At 51.3% G+C, this 14,674-nt stretch overlaps 1 protein-coding gene and 1 long non-coding RNA gene across 6 annotated transcripts in view; one reads left to right on the forward strand and one right to left on the reverse strand.

Annotated features, from left to right (window-relative positions):
- Positions 1-57: 57 nt before the first annotated feature.
- LOC112135726 (uncharacterized) lies at positions 58-14,294 on the forward strand. The gene is made up of 4 exons (XR_002916952.3): positions 58-271; positions 5,251-5,418; positions 8,444-8,539; positions 12,214-14,294. It is a non-coding gene; the product is annotated as an uncharacterized LOC112135726 (long non-coding RNA).
- The window catches only part of PXN (paxillin), a 59,712-nt gene continuing 54,090 nt past the window's right edge, over positions 9,053-14,674 (reverse strand). For 3 of the 5 annotated variants that reach the window (XM_054526457.2, XM_024256235.2, XM_054526458.1), the window contains exons 7-11: positions 13,677-13,847; positions 13,399-13,572; positions 12,758-12,839; positions 12,464-12,612; positions 9,053-11,199 (exon numbers count right to left, since the gene is read on the reverse strand). In XM_054526457.2, the coding sequence (XP_054382432.1) occupies positions 10,933-11,199; positions 12,464-12,612; positions 12,758-12,839; positions 13,399-13,572; positions 13,677-13,847 (843 nt within the window). In that variant the 3' untranslated portion in view covers positions 9,053-10,932. Of the gene's footprint in view, positions 11,200-12,463; positions 12,613-12,757; positions 12,840-13,398; positions 13,573-13,676; positions 13,848-14,135; positions 14,238-14,674 lie in introns of all 5 variants that reach the window. The other 2 variants (XM_055078514.2, XM_054526459.1) reach the window with 1 other exon arrangement.

Raw genomic sequence — 14,674 nt, forward strand, 5'->3', positions numbered from 1 at the left:
TAGCCAATCAGAAACCGCGTATAGCGCGCCTATCTATTGGCTGGCGCCATCGCCCGTCCGACAAAGCTGAACGAACACAGGCAACCATTGGATAATATCGCTGCCACTCCAGCCAACGGAAAGCCGCTTTTAAGTAGGGTCGCGAAGGAAGCCGCTGCCTCACGTTGGAGGAGCTTGCTCTGAGCTGCTGCCACCTGCTGGGCTGGAGCAGGAGCTGCGAAATCGGACTCCCGGTTCCGTCTGCCACCTGGTGAGCTCAGCAAACTAAAAGGTATGACGTGGAGCTGAGACATAATTGCACACGCTTAGAAACAGAATGGTCTCTCTTTTTTTTTTTTTGAGACGGAGTGTTGCTCTGTCGCCCAGGCTGGAGCGCAGTGGCGCCATCTCGGCTCACTGCAAGCTCCGCCTCCCGGGTTCACGCCATTCTCCTGCCTCAGACTCCCGAGTAGCTGGGACTACAGGCGCCCGCCACCGTGCTCAGCTAATTTTTTTTTTTGTATTTTTAGTAGAGACGGGGTTTCACTGTGTTAGCCAGGATGGTCTCGATCTCCTGACCTCGTGATCCGCCCGCCTCGGCGTCCCAAAGTGCTGGGATTACAGGCCTGAGCCACCGCGCCCGGCCTCAGAATGGTCTCTTGTCTTCTCTAGTTTTTCCTCCTACCAAAACAGAGGGATCTTTTAAAACCTGGCCGGGTGCGGTGGCTCACGCCTATCCTCCCAGCACTTTGGGAGGGCGAGGCGGGTGGATCACCTGAGGTCAGGAGTTCGAGACTAGCCTGGCCAACATGGCAAAACCCCGTCTCTACTAAAAATACAAAAATTAGCTGGGTAGGGTGGCGCACGCCTGTAATCCCAGCTACTCAGGAGGCTGAGGCAGGAGAATCGCTTGAACCTGGGAGCTGTAAGCTCTGCAGTGAGCTGAGATCACACCATTGCACAGAAAGAAACTCCATCTCAAAAAAAAAAAAAAAGAAAAACCTAAGTCAGCTCATCTCCTTATCTGTTTAAAAGTTTCCGTTTCCTACAGAGTAAAAATCTAAAACCTAAACTACCTACAAGGCCCTACCTATCTGTCCCTCACGCCCACTCTGATCATCTCAGATGTTTTCCTCCTGACTTATTTGCTTTCCACCCAGATGATGCTCTGCTGCTTTTCCAGAGCAAGCTTTACTTGGGGGCTTTTACATTGGCCATTCCCTCTTCCTAGAAAACTAACCAACAAACATCCATAGAATAATTCACCTCCATCAAATCTTTTTTTTTTTTTTTTTTTTTTTTTTTTTGAGAAGGAGTCTCCCTCCGTTGCCCAGGCTAGAGTGTAGTGGAGCAATCTCAGTTCATTGCAGACTTGATCTCCCAGGCTGAAGCGATCCTTCCACCTCAGCCTCCCAAGTAGCTAGGACTACAGGTGCACACCACACCAAGCTAATTTTTTGTACTTTTTGTATAGACGGGGTCTCGCCATGTTGCCCAGGCTGATGTCAAACTCCTGGGCTCAAGCGATCCTCCCACCTGGCCTCCTAAATTGCTGGGATTACAAGAATGAGGCACCTTGCCCAACCCTGAGATCTGTTTTGTTTTTTTTTTCCCACTAAAACCTATGGAATTATGTATTAAATGATCCCCAAAGAATCAGCTATTTCAAAATTAAAAATTATTACAAAGAGCTTCATACATCATGTTACATCCTATATCACACACCATAAAACTGTCAGAAGTAGGCCAGGTGCAGTGGCTCATGCCTGTAATCCCAGCACTTTGGGAGGCTGAGGCGGGCAGATCACAAGGTCAGGAGATCCAGATCATCCTGGCTAACATGGTGAAACCTCATCTCTACTAAAAAATACAAAAAATTAGCCAGGAGTGGTGGCGGGTGCCTGTAATTCCAGCTACTTGGGAGGCTGAGGCAGGAGAATTGCTTGAGCCCAGAAGGCGGAGGTTGCAGTGAGTTGAGATCACGCCACTGTGCTCCAGCCTGGGCAACAGAGCAAGATTCTGTCTCCAAAAAAAAAAAAAAAAAAAAGTTAGAAGTAGCTCGATTTCACATTACTGTATTTCTTTTCTTTTTTCTTTTTTTTTTTTTTTTTTGAGACGGAATTTCACTCTTGTTGTCCAGGGTAGAGTGCAATGGTGTAATCTCGGCTCACCGCAACCTCCACCTCCCGGGTTCAAGTGATTCTCCTGCCACAGCCTCCCGAGTAGCTGGGATTATAGGCATGTGCCACCACGCCGGCTAATTTTGTATTTTTAGTAGATATGGGGTTTTTCCATTTTGGTCATGCTGGTCTCGAACTCCTGACCTTAGGTGATCTGCCCAGCTCAGCCTCCCAAAGTGCGGGGATTACAGGCTTGAGCCACTGTGCCTGGCCTGGGGCCTCTTTTATTTGTCTTCTTGGCTATCTGTGTTCCATGAGAAGGATGGAAAATAACAGAATGAGATTTAAATGCTCTCTTTTGACAGGTTATTAAGATTCCAATCACTCCGGGTGCAGTGGCTCACGCCTGTAATCCCAGCACTTTAGGAGGCCGAGGTGGGCGGATCACGAGGTCAGGAGATCGAGACCATCCTGTCTAACACAGTGAAACCCCATCTCTACTAAAAGTATAAAAAACTAGCCGGGTGTGGTGGCATGTGCCTGTAGTCCCAGCTACTTGGGAGGCTGAGGCAGGAGAATGGTGTGAACCCAGGAGGCGGAGCTTGCAGTGAGCCGAGATTGTGCCCCTGCACTCCAGCCTGGGTGACAGAATGAGACTCTGTCTCAAAAAAAAAAAAAAAAAAAAAAGATTCCAATCACAACCTGCCTACTCTCCCTGATCTAGCTAAGTTCAGAAAGGTGGCAGAATGTCTCTAAAGCAGCTACACACACACACACACACACACACACACACACACACACAAACACACGCCAAAAATGCCAGAAAAGATGGAAGAGTAAGAAAATCAGGCCAACATGAATAATTTGGTAAAGTGGTGGGCAGGGCGGGGGGTGGTGGCGGTAGCAGGTTTAAAACCAAGACACTTGCTAGCATGGCAGGGTATATTGGTGCAGCTGACTGGCATAAAATTCCCTGAACAGAATTTAGATACGGGTAGCTCAAGTGCTGTCAATCTCATCTTGTTCTACCATAAATCAATAGCTCCAGCTGAGACCTCTGTGGGAGGCCAGGTTCTTATCCTCTGAAATTAGAGCCTACCCACTGTATGAGATTTCCTACCACAGGGGTAGCTCTGTTGCAAGCAGTGGGGTACTGACTCTGATTTCTCTAAAGTCCTTTGTAAATTTTTTTTTTTTGAGATGGAGTTTCACTCTTGTTGCCCAGGCTGGAGTGCAATGGCGTGATCTCAGCTCACCGCAACCTCCGCCTCCCAGGTTCAAGCGATTCTCCTGCTTCAGCCTCCCGAGTAGCTGGGATTACAGGCGTGCGCCACCACACCAGGCTAATTTTTTGTATTTTTAGTAGAGACGGGGTTTCTCCATGTTGGTCAGGCTGATCTCGAACTCCTGACCTCAGGTGATCTGCCCGCCTCAGCCTTCCAAAGCGCTGGGATTACAGGTGTGAGCCACTGCGCCCAGCTGTAAATATTCTTCTAATGACGCAAATTTCACCATGATGGGCACAAGCTCGAGTCCTTGGCTCACACCCTTGTTTCCAAGGCTTTGTTATAATAGAACATGGAGGCTTCTATGGTGAGGGACACTGGGGAATCACTGCAGGATACAGAACTAGGGAGTTGCAAGAATTACAGGAGTCAGAGCACTCTGAAACTATGTAGACTGATATATGTCAAAAATGACTATCTTTGGTATATCACAAGGGTTTGCCAAACTATAGCTCATGGGCCAAATATGGCTACTGTCTGTTTCTGTAGATAAAGTTGTGGCCGGGCGCAGTGGCTCACGCTTGTAATCCCAGCACTTTGGGAGGCCAAGGCGGGTGGATCATGAGGTCAGGAGTTCAAGACCAGCCTGGTCAAGATGGTGAAACCCTGTCTCTACTAAAAATACAAAAATTAGCCAGGCTCGGTGGCAGGCGACTGTAATCCCAGCTACTCCAGAGGTTGAGGCTGGAGAATCTCTTGAACCCAGGGGATGGAGGTTGCAGTGAGCCAAGATTGTGCCACTGCACTCTAGCCTGGGCGGCAGAGTGAGACTCTGTCTCAAAAAAATAATAATAAAATAAAAATAAGTAAATAGGCCAGGCACAGTGGCTCACGCCTGTAATCCCAGCACTTTGGGAGGCCAAGGTGGGTGGATCACAAGGTCAGGAGATCGAGACCATCCTGGCTAACACGGTGAAACCCCGTCTCCACTAAAAATACAAAAAATTAGCCAGGCATGGTGGCAGGCGCCTGTAGTCCCAGCTACTCAGGAGGCTGAGGCAGGAGAATGGCATGAACCCAGGAGGCTGAGCTTGCAGTGCACTGAGATTGTGCCACTGCACTCCAGCCTGGGCGACAGAGCAAGACGCCATCTCAATAAATAAATAAATAAATAAATAAATAAATAAATAAAGTTGTATTGGGACATAGCCTTGCTCACCTATTCATTTATACATTGTCTATGGCTGTCACAAGTGAGTGGTTGCAACAGAGACTGTGTGATCCCCAAAGCTTAAAATATCGACTATTTAGAGTGAGACTCCGTCACAAAAAAAAAAAAAAAGAAAAGAAAGTAACTACAGAAAGTCATATAGCAACAAAACTCTCCAGGAAGGTACTTATTAGGATACCTGTTATAAGAGGCAGTATGTATCGTAGAATGAGCATCAACTTTGAACCTAGATTTGACCCATATTTCTGCTGTTTATTGGGCCAAACAAACCTTGCCTACAGAGTTATCAGGGTTAAGTGTTACGATCTAACTCAGCAGTCCCCAACCTTTTTGGCACCAGGGACCAGTTTTATGGAAGACAATTTTTCCACAGACACCAGGGGTCAGAGGGGAGTGTGATTTGGGGATGAAACTTCTACCTCAGATCTTCAGGCATTAGATTCTCATAAGGAGCGCACAACCTAGATCCCTCGTATGCAGTTTGCAATAGGGTTCGCGCTCCTGTGAGAATCTAATGCTGCTGCTGATCTGACAGGACGACAAGCTCACTCACTCGCCTGCTGCTTGCCTCCTGGTGTGCGGCCCAGTTCCTAACAGGCCACGGACCAGTACTGGTCCTTGGCCTGAGAGTTAGGGACCCCAATCTAACTGACGATACTTAGTACTCACTAAACTTTCGTGTTCTTCCTTCCAGTCTCTTTGTCTTCATCGTTTCCGGCACTGATCTGAACACATCATAAGCACAAGACCTGGACACCTTTACAATAAGAAGTAGCACCTGTCTGGAACTGTATCTTGACTCTCACTGGTGCTTTTCCTTTGGTTGATGCAAAGCTTTTGAATCCTTTAGGGAGATGCCATTGTGAGTATCTATGATACTATGCTACTACTATCTGTGATCATTGGGAGTATCTATGATAGTCTCCTGTGCTTTCAAAATCTTTGCCTTCTCCATAGAACTTTCCCAACTAGCTTGTAAGATCCAAAGGTGTGAGACACATTGATCCAGAACATTCAGGGAGTGTAGTGAGGGGAAGGAAATATAAATTGTCTCGTCAGCAGTTAATTTTTATTTTATTTTATTGTATTTTATTTTTTTTGAGACGGAGCCTCGCTCTGTCGCCCAGGCTGGAGTGCAATGGTGCAATCTCAGTTCACTGCAACCTCCGCCTCCTGGGTTCAAGCAATTCTTCTGCCTCAGTCTCCAGAGTAGCTAGGATTACAGGCACCCACCACCACACCCAGCTAATTTTTTGTATTTTTAGTAGAGACAGGGTTTCACCATGTTTGCCGGGCTAGTCTTGGACTCCTGACCTAAAGTGATCTGTTGGCCTTGGCCTCCCAAAGTTCTGGGGTTACAGGCATGAGCCACTGTGCCCAGCCAGCAGTTATGTTTTGATGGCCTTTTGAGAATGGAAGCCTGTGTGGGTTCCGTTGTCTGCATTGCTGTGGATCCTGAAAGGTGTTCTATTGGCACTGGGCGCTGAGCCAGGGGCAGGCTGTGGTGGTCCAATGTTCAGTTGGCATATTTCCACTTGTACTTCAGGCGCCCAACTTCCGCCATAGCCTAGGGCTTCAGTCTTCACCCTGAGATCCCTGGTTCCATCAAGATGCTCAGCTCCATTCGGCAACCCGCGGACACCCAAGATCTCTTTTTAATGGCAATGTATTACTGCACACTTCGTATTGTCCTAAGTATTCTGTGCACATTACTGAAGCTAATCTTTGCAACAATCCTCTGAGGAGATACAGTACTGTCAGTACTCCCATTTTATCGATGAGAATACTCACAGGAAGGTTAAATAATTTGCCCAAGTCTCTCAGCCAGTAAGTGATGGCTTTAGAACTGAAAGCTAGGAGGAAGTTCAAAGCCCCTGGGCCTCACTGTGCTATACAGTCCCTTCCAAACCCTGAGTCGGCCTCCCTCTGAACGCACTTTTCCAAGTATATACATATGCACAAGGTACATTTCTAAGGACCTCCTGGCTCTGATGATATAAATATAATCTCTAATTGTAGTACATCAATATAACAGAATACCATGACGCCATTAGAAAATGGTACGGATCTATATTTATTGACATGGGAAAATATCCACAAAGCAAAGCGAAAAGCAAATTACAATGAAATATACCATACCCGGCCAGGCATGGTGGCTCACGCCTGTAATCCCAGCACTTTGGGAGGTAAAGGAGGGTGGATCACTTGAGGTCAGGAGTTCGAGACCAGCCTGGCCAACATGGAGAAACCCCATCTCTACTAAAAGTATAAAAATTAGCCTGGCGTGGTGGCGGGTGCCTGTAATCCCAGCTACTCAGGAGGCTGAGGCAGGAGAATTGCTTGAACCTGGGGGGCGGAGGTTGCAGTGAGCCAAGATTGCGCCACTGCACTCCAACCTGGGTGACAGAGTGAGATGCCATCTCAGAAAAAAAAAAAGAAATATACCATACCCATTTCTAGAAATAAAATAAATCCAACATGGGCTGGAAGAATAAACCAAGTTATTCTCTTGAACTCCTGGGCTCAAATGACCCTCCCACCTTGGCCTCCCACGATGCTAGGATTACAGGCATGAGCCACAGAGCCTGGCCCCATCCTTCTCTTTGGGTGAGCGTTGAAGGTAATTTTCACTTCTGAGCTCACTATAGCATGGGAAGGGTTTAAACTAGAATTCAACATGCTGCTTTTGGAGAACCGTTCCAAACAACAGGGAAGCTGTGAAGACACAGCTCAAGGTTAAACAAAGCTGCCCAGGGAAGCTCTAGGACAAGCTTGTCCAATCCATGGCCTGTGGGCCACATGCGGCCCAGGACAGCTTTGAATTTGGCCTAATGCAAATTTGTAAACTTTCTTTTTTTTTTGAGACAGAGTCTCGCTCTCTCACCCAGGCTGGAGTGCAGTGGCGCAATCTCGGCTCACTAGAAGCTCTGCCTCCCAGGTTCATGCCATCCTCCTGCCTCAGCCTCCCGAGTAGCTGGGATTACAGGTGCCTGCCACCATGCCCAGCTAATTTTTTTGTATTTTTAGTAGAGACGGGGTTTCACCGTGTTAGCCAGGATGGTCTCAATCTCCTGACCTCATGATCCGCCCGTCTCGGCCTCCCAAAGTGCTGGGATTACAGGGCAAATTTGTAAACTTTCTTAAAACATTATGAGATTTGTGATTTTATTTATTTTTTTTTTTAGCTCATCAGCTATCATTAGTGTATTTTATGTGTGGCCCAAGACAATTCTTCTTTTTCCAACATGGCCCCAGGAAGCCAAAAGATTGGACACCCAGCTGGGCACAGTGGCCCATGCCTGTAATCCCAGCACTTTGGGAGGTCGAGGCAGGCAGATCACTTGAGATCAGCAGTTCGAGACGCCTGGCCAACATGGTGAAACCCTGGCTCTACTAAAAATACAAAAATTACCCGGGTGTGGTGGCGGGCACCTGTAATCCCAGCTACTTGGGAGGCTGAGGCATGATAATTGCTTGAACCCAGGAGGTAGAGGCTGCAGTGAACTGAGATCGTGCCACTACACTCTAGCTTGGATGACAGAGTGAGACTCCATCTCAAAAAAAAAAAAAAAAAAAAGCCAGGAGTGGTGGCTTACGCCTGTAATCGCGGCACTTTGGGAGGCCAAGGCAGATCACTTGAGATCAGGAGTTCAAGACCAGCCTTGCCAACATGGTGAAACCCTGGCTCTACTAAAAATACAAAAATTAGCCAGGTATGGTGGTGGCTGCCTGTAATCCTAGCTACTCGGGAGGCTGAGGCAGGAGGATCACTTGAACCCAGGAGGCAGAGGTTGCAGTGAACCGAGATCATGCCACTGTACTCCAGCCTGGGCAGAGTGAGACTCTATCTCTAGAAAAAAAAAAAAAAAAGGACATCCCTGCTCTAGGGCCTAGGACTGGAGCTCTGGATCTGACCGGAGCAAAGAGGAAGCACGCAAATCCGGACATGACGACGAGGAGGCAGTAGAGACCCATCCTCAACTGTAAGTAGCTGCCTTCGGCAGGGAAGGGACTAACCCACGTTGTGTGGGCTCAGGCACGGCCGTGTCTGGTTCAGTGCAGGAACACAGGCAGAGGCAAGCCCTGGGTCCGCATCATGGCTCTGCCCTCACTCAGATTGCCTTGTACATGTAGGTTCTTGTCTTGGAGCCTCTTTCCTTACTTCTAAATGAGTGGAAAGCCACCCACAAGCCCCTGTGAGTGAGGATGCCCTTGGTAAACCCAGGTGATCACACCCTGGGCAGGCCCTGCCCCACAGGGCCCCATCCCACTACTCCCCAGCCTGTCCTCACCAACTGCCCAGGCAAGAGCAAAGCCCACGGGGAGGACCTGTGACCACAGGCAAGGACCACGGACCCCAGCCCCAGGGATTTTGACCTCAAGAAAGGAAACATCCACATTTACCCTCCATCTGGTGACCCAGCTGCATCCGGGGTGGGTTTGGTCTCTGCTGGGACCATGAGGTTCAGACCACCAAGAAACAGCACTAGCACAGGTGAGAATCATGGGCAAACTTTATTGGCATAAATCACAGGAATTGAAATGGGATAAGCCAGGTTAGAAGTTTACAGAGAAAAAATAAAATCAAAATCAAATTTTCAAATAACCATTGACTCAGAGAATGGACCCCAGAAACCCCAGCCCCTCTTGGGGAGGGTCTAGGGTGGGTCACTATAAACAGAGTGGTAAGGCCTGTGGGTGAAAGTGGAGACATCAGACCTTTGGAGGGGCCAGGCTGACCTTCCCCCACAAAGGAGGGACCCTCTTCGGAGACCCCAGCACACTCGGCTTCTGCCAGGAGGCCAGTGGAGTGGTTTGGACTCTCACCGTTAGACCCCGGTGGGGCCCCTTTCTCTTGATCAGGAGCCCAAGGCCTGGCTCCTCTTTCATCCTTGGTAAAGAGCTCTGGGGGGTTTCCCCAGAGGATCCTGTCCCTGTGCCCCAAATCCTATCATGCTCCCTTATGACCTTCTTTCCAGACCCCCTGAGTGCCGATCCCACCTGTGAAAGGGGAGGAGCAGATTTGGGGAGAGCAGATCTGGGGAAGGGATATGCCCAGAGGAAATCAACAAGACCAAAGAGACATCAGAGTCCTGATGGCCAAAATCAGACACCAGCTTTCCTGAGAAGGCAGAAGAGAGAGCCCCACAGAAGCGGTGGGGGCTCGGAAGGTTCAGTGGGTTCACAGGGGAGCAGAGGCTCCTGAGGGCTTACTCAGACAGGAAGCAGCCCCCCAAAACATACTTCCCCTTCTCCTCCCACAGAAACAGAACAGATGAAGTTCAGAATTCTAGGCCCAAAAGGGTGCAACACCCTTCAACCAGTTTCAGTGAAGAGCTTGCTGGCCTGGGAAGTAAAGAAGGGGTTCCCAAATACAGCAGTTTATAAAACAGTCCTGGTGAGCTATGAAGTGAAAGAGGGGGAGTCACAGAGCTGCTCCCAGTTCACCTGCTTGTGCTAAGAAAAAATAAAATACAAATTGCTTCCCCACCCCAACCCTCAGTACAAAGCAAACTTCACACCAGAGCCACCATCAGCGACAGGCCCAGTGGCAGTGGACGAGGAAGAGAATACAAAAGGGAACATCTTTAAAATCTCTTCAAAATCATTTTGTATAGAGAAGTAAAAGCAACTCAGGCGATATGAATTCAAACCTCAGTGTAGAAATCTATCAAAGTCGGTACAGTGTCCAGGCACGCCGTCCCGGAGACGGAGGAAGTGACTAGAAAACATTATTGCTGGAGAGGCTTTTCTCAGTAGAACCAGAGCAGGTATAAAAGGGGAGGGTGGGTCTAAAAGGCAGGGGCAGTTGCCAGACCTAGGGTACTGGAAGGGTAGGAGGAGCACAGAGAACCTTCCATGGCCCCTTGGGTTCTCTGCCTTTGGATGGATGGATTTATGCTGGCATTGTCTGGAGGGAGCCGGGTGTCCCCCAAAAATCACAGAACAAAGACAATTAGGTCGGGGGAGGAATAAGGATAAAAAGAGACCCCAACAGACCCTGCCTGCCCTTCCCTGCCCCCCGGCTGCACTGCTGAAATATGAGGAAGAGATGGCTCCAGTGTGGGGTGCTGGCCAGGCCAGTTCATGGGGACGTACGTGGGCTGGGGTGGAGCCCCCAGCCTCTACCCCTGGGGAGGATGGAAAGTGGGCAGCCTAGGGAGAGCTGCAGGAGGGAGGAGGGGGCCCAGAGGCTCTGGCAGGGGTGAAGACAAGCAGGGGGACCCCTCACGGCCCTCTGTCCATCCCGCACCAGTGGAGGACAAGGGTTCCAGTTTCAGTCAGGTTTACCCCTTCACCCCCGGGCGAAGTCTCTGGGTCACAGTAGCAGTTGGGGATGCTGGCTGGGGAAGGGGGACAGAGACGGGCGGGGCGCCTAGCAGAAGAGCTTGAGGAAGCAGTTCTGACAGTAAGGCTTGTCGTTCTGCTCCTTGAAGGTGCCCTTGTTGAGCTGCTTGAGGCAGAAGGCACAGACGAAGTGCTCGGGGTGGAACTTCTTGGCCATGGCGGTGATGCAGCGGCCGGTGATGGGCTTCTGGCAGCCAGAGCACAGCGAGCCGCGCCGCTCATGGTAGTGCACCTCACAGTAGGGCTGCCCGTCATGCTCAAAGAAGCTGCCGTTGACAAATGGCGTGAAGCATTCCTGCCAGGCAGAGAGAGGGGCTCAGGGAGCTGTCCCTCGGGCTAGAGCCGCACCCAGTGTGATGGGGCCGAGATGGGCATAGTCGGCACACTCGGAGTGACTCCTACTTGCTAGGCATTTCCTATGTGCCATGTTGTCCTAAACGCTTATTTTTCATTTTTATTTTATTAAATAAATTTTTTTTGTAGAGATGGGGGTCTCACTATATTGCCCATGCTGGTCAAATGTGGGCTCCAGCAATCCTCCCGCCTCGGCCTCCCACAGTGCTGGAATTATTTAGTTCTCCCAACAGGGGAGGCAACTGAGGCACACAGGTGAAGTAACTTGCCCAGGGTCACGCGGCTACTGAGTTCACAGCCGGGACTCATATACAGGTCTGACTCCTGAGCACTTAGCCAGGTGGCTGTAACAGTGTTCCCAGAAACACAGGTGTGACACTGGTCTGTAGTCAAACTCTGCCTCCTAGATTCTCATTGGAGATTCACATCACATATAGGTAGAAAAGGCTCTGAGAGGGGCCGGGTGAGTGGCTCACACCTGTAATCCCAGCACTTTGGGAGGCCAAGGGAGGCGGATCACCTGAGGTCGGGAGTTCAAGACCAGCCTGGCCAACATGGTGAAACCCCGTCTCTACTAAAAATACAAAAAATTAGCCAGGCATGGGGGCGTGTGCCTGTAATCTCAGCTACTTGGGAGGCTGAGGCGGGAGAATCACTGGAATCCAGCAGGCAGAGGTTGCAGTCAGCCAAGATCGTGCCACTGCACACCAGTCTGGGCAACAGAGTGAGACTCTGTCTCAAAAAAAAAAAAAAAAGAAAAGAAAAGGCTCTGAGAAGTCCTGCAGGGAACAGTGTTTCCCAAACTCATTTGGTCAGAGAGCCCTTGTTGAATCATTAATAACCCCTGTGGGGCCCCCAGAATGCAGTGGTTTTGGAAACCACTGCCCATTTCTGTTGAGTCTGCTAAATACTTGCATTATCTCATTTAATTCTCACACATTCTCCTCCCAAATAGGAATGGCCCAGGGCCACTGCACAGGGCTGGACTGGGGGACATGTCTACCTTGCTCCTGGTTTGTCCCAGCCTCAGTACAAACCCTGGCCCAGGACCTACTGAACTGGAGGAAGGAGATCCCCTGCCTGCTCCCCCAATTAATAACCCCAAATGAGGCCTCTGAGTTGGATCCAGACAGCACAACGAGCAAGACCCCTGTCTCCCCACTGCCTGCTCCTCGCCCCTCCAGATGTGGTCAGGGGCTCCTTACCCGGCACACGAAGCACTCAGGATGCCACAGCGTGTTGAGGGCTGAGATATAGTTCTCCAGGATGGCCCGGGCGCAGCCGCCACACTTGGGTGCGAACATGTCGAAGTAGTCCTTGCGGCAGTAGGCCTTGCCGTCCTTCTCGTGGAACCCTGGGGAGCGGGGGTTTTGGAGGCACAGTTCATTCCAGCTTCCAGAAGTGGAGCCATTCTGACTCCAACCTCAGCAGCGTCTCCCACCCCCACCTCCCCGGCCCTCCTAAGAGGCGGTGGGTCAGTCCGCCGGTCCAGCCCGTACCTTCGGGACCAAAGAAGGCTCCACACTGGGCACAGAAGAAGTGTTCAGGGTGCCACGTCCGGTCAAGGGCTGTCACCACTTTCTGTGAAAGCAAAGTGTCGGATCAAGGCTGAGCTCTGGGCAGATCTCACAACTGAGACGCCCAGCGAGGCCGTCCTTCCACCCGCAGCTCATAGCCATAGACAGAGCAAAACACTCCCAAGATGGGGGTCTCTCCTAATTGTGCTGTGAATGCCTCTGAGAATTCAGAGTTACTCAGGATGGGACAAGCCAGACACACACCCTCTCCTCTAATCCTCACCCCCAGTAGAGGGCACAAGTTCTACTGTGACTCCCATTTTATAAGTGAAGAAACATAGACTCAGAGAGGCCAGGCATTTCCTAAGTTCACAGAGCGGGAGAGTGAGGCCGCTGGCTCCTGAGTCCTGGGAGTCTCCACAGAAAGGAATTGAGATGGGAGGTGAAGGGAGGTGGGGCTGCCCGATGCACATCGGGACAGGCTGTGGTTCAGGTGTGGCTGTGAATCCGGCCCCACTGTTCCCTAGCCCTGTGAGCCTCCCAAGGCACCCCCTGCACCCTCAGAGGGCTGCGGTGAAGCTGGAATGAGCGGAAGCGGGCGCAGTGCCAGATGAGGAACTCACATCCAGGATGGGGCCGTTGCAGTAGTAGCAGCGCGGGGAGAAGAGGTTGTGGTAGTCCTTTTCACAGTAGGGCTGTCCATCCCGCTCGAAGAAGTTCCGGGATCCGATCTCCTCCTGGCAGTGGGTGCAGACGAAGTGCTCGGGGTGCCACGTCTTCCCCATGGCGGTCACAACCTGAGGAGGAGATGGAATGCGGTCCAGGGCCGAGGCCAGCCCCAGAGCACCCCCACCCCTGCAGGAGTCCACTGGCCACACCCCGGCCCACTCCCCCTCATCACCTGCCCGGCGATGGGTTTCTTGCAGGCCCCACAGACTCCTTTGGCGACCGTGGCAACCCCCAGCTTGTTCAGGTCGGACTGCAGGCTCCCCAGCATGCTGTCTAGCTGGCTCCCGGGCTTCGGGGGCCCCCCAGGGGGTGAGCTGCTCCCTGTCTTCCCCTGGGCCATGAACTGTGGAAACAGGGAGGGGGCTGGTCAGGACTCCTGAGGCTCGGGGTACAGTGTCTGGCAGCACAGGGATGGGGGTACTTTTCTCCCTCCTGGACAGATGAGCTGATGGAGACAAGAAGTACAACCTCCTCCAGGGGCCAGAAGCCCTAAAGTGGGAGTGACGTCAGCAGGACTCCTGGTGGTTGGAGGGGCCCACCAGGGTCGGAAAGGCTCAGGGCACCCAGCAGGCATGGCCAAGCCCAGGGAGAGCACGACACGCAGGACACCCAGCCCAGCCTTGGCACTGACCCCTCCCTCGTCCTGCCCTCCAGGGCTGCTCCGCCCGCCGTCCCGAGGCCAGTCGGCCGCCCAGCACCGCTCCCCATCTGCTCTTTGCTCCAGGCCCTGGATCTTAGGGGAAGAGATGAGGATAAGAAATCTTTTTTAAAAATTAAAGAAAGAATACGAGACCTTGTCACTGGACTAAAAGGGAATCTAGGATGAGATCTGAGGGTTTCTCCCCCACTGGCAGGACCAAAATTGGGGGAAAAAATCTGGAGAAAAAGAGCCCTGAGAGAGAGGCCCAGGGAGAAAGGAAGAAGGACAGGGAGGGGAGTCGACCAAAGGCAGAGGACATGGCAAGGGGAGGTGGCTGGGCTCAGTGATGAGGCCTCACCAGGCGCTGGGCCTGGGGGCTGGAAGGGAGGAGACAGGTTTCTGGTCTCCCTTCTGGAGTGGCTTCCTTCCTCGATGGGAGCCCAGGGCAGTACCGAGGACCAGTCAAGGAAGGAGCAGACATGGGTGGACCCACAGAAAAGCAAGAGGGCAGCGGACCTTCTGAGTGGGGG

Source organism: Pongo abelii, chromosome 10 (assembly GCF_028885655.2).
Source record: "Pongo abelii isolate AG06213 chromosome 10, NHGRI_mPonAbe1-v2.0_pri, whole genome shotgun sequence".
Classification (NCBI taxonomy): domain Eukaryota; kingdom Metazoa; phylum Chordata; class Mammalia; order Primates; family Hominidae; genus Pongo; species Pongo abelii.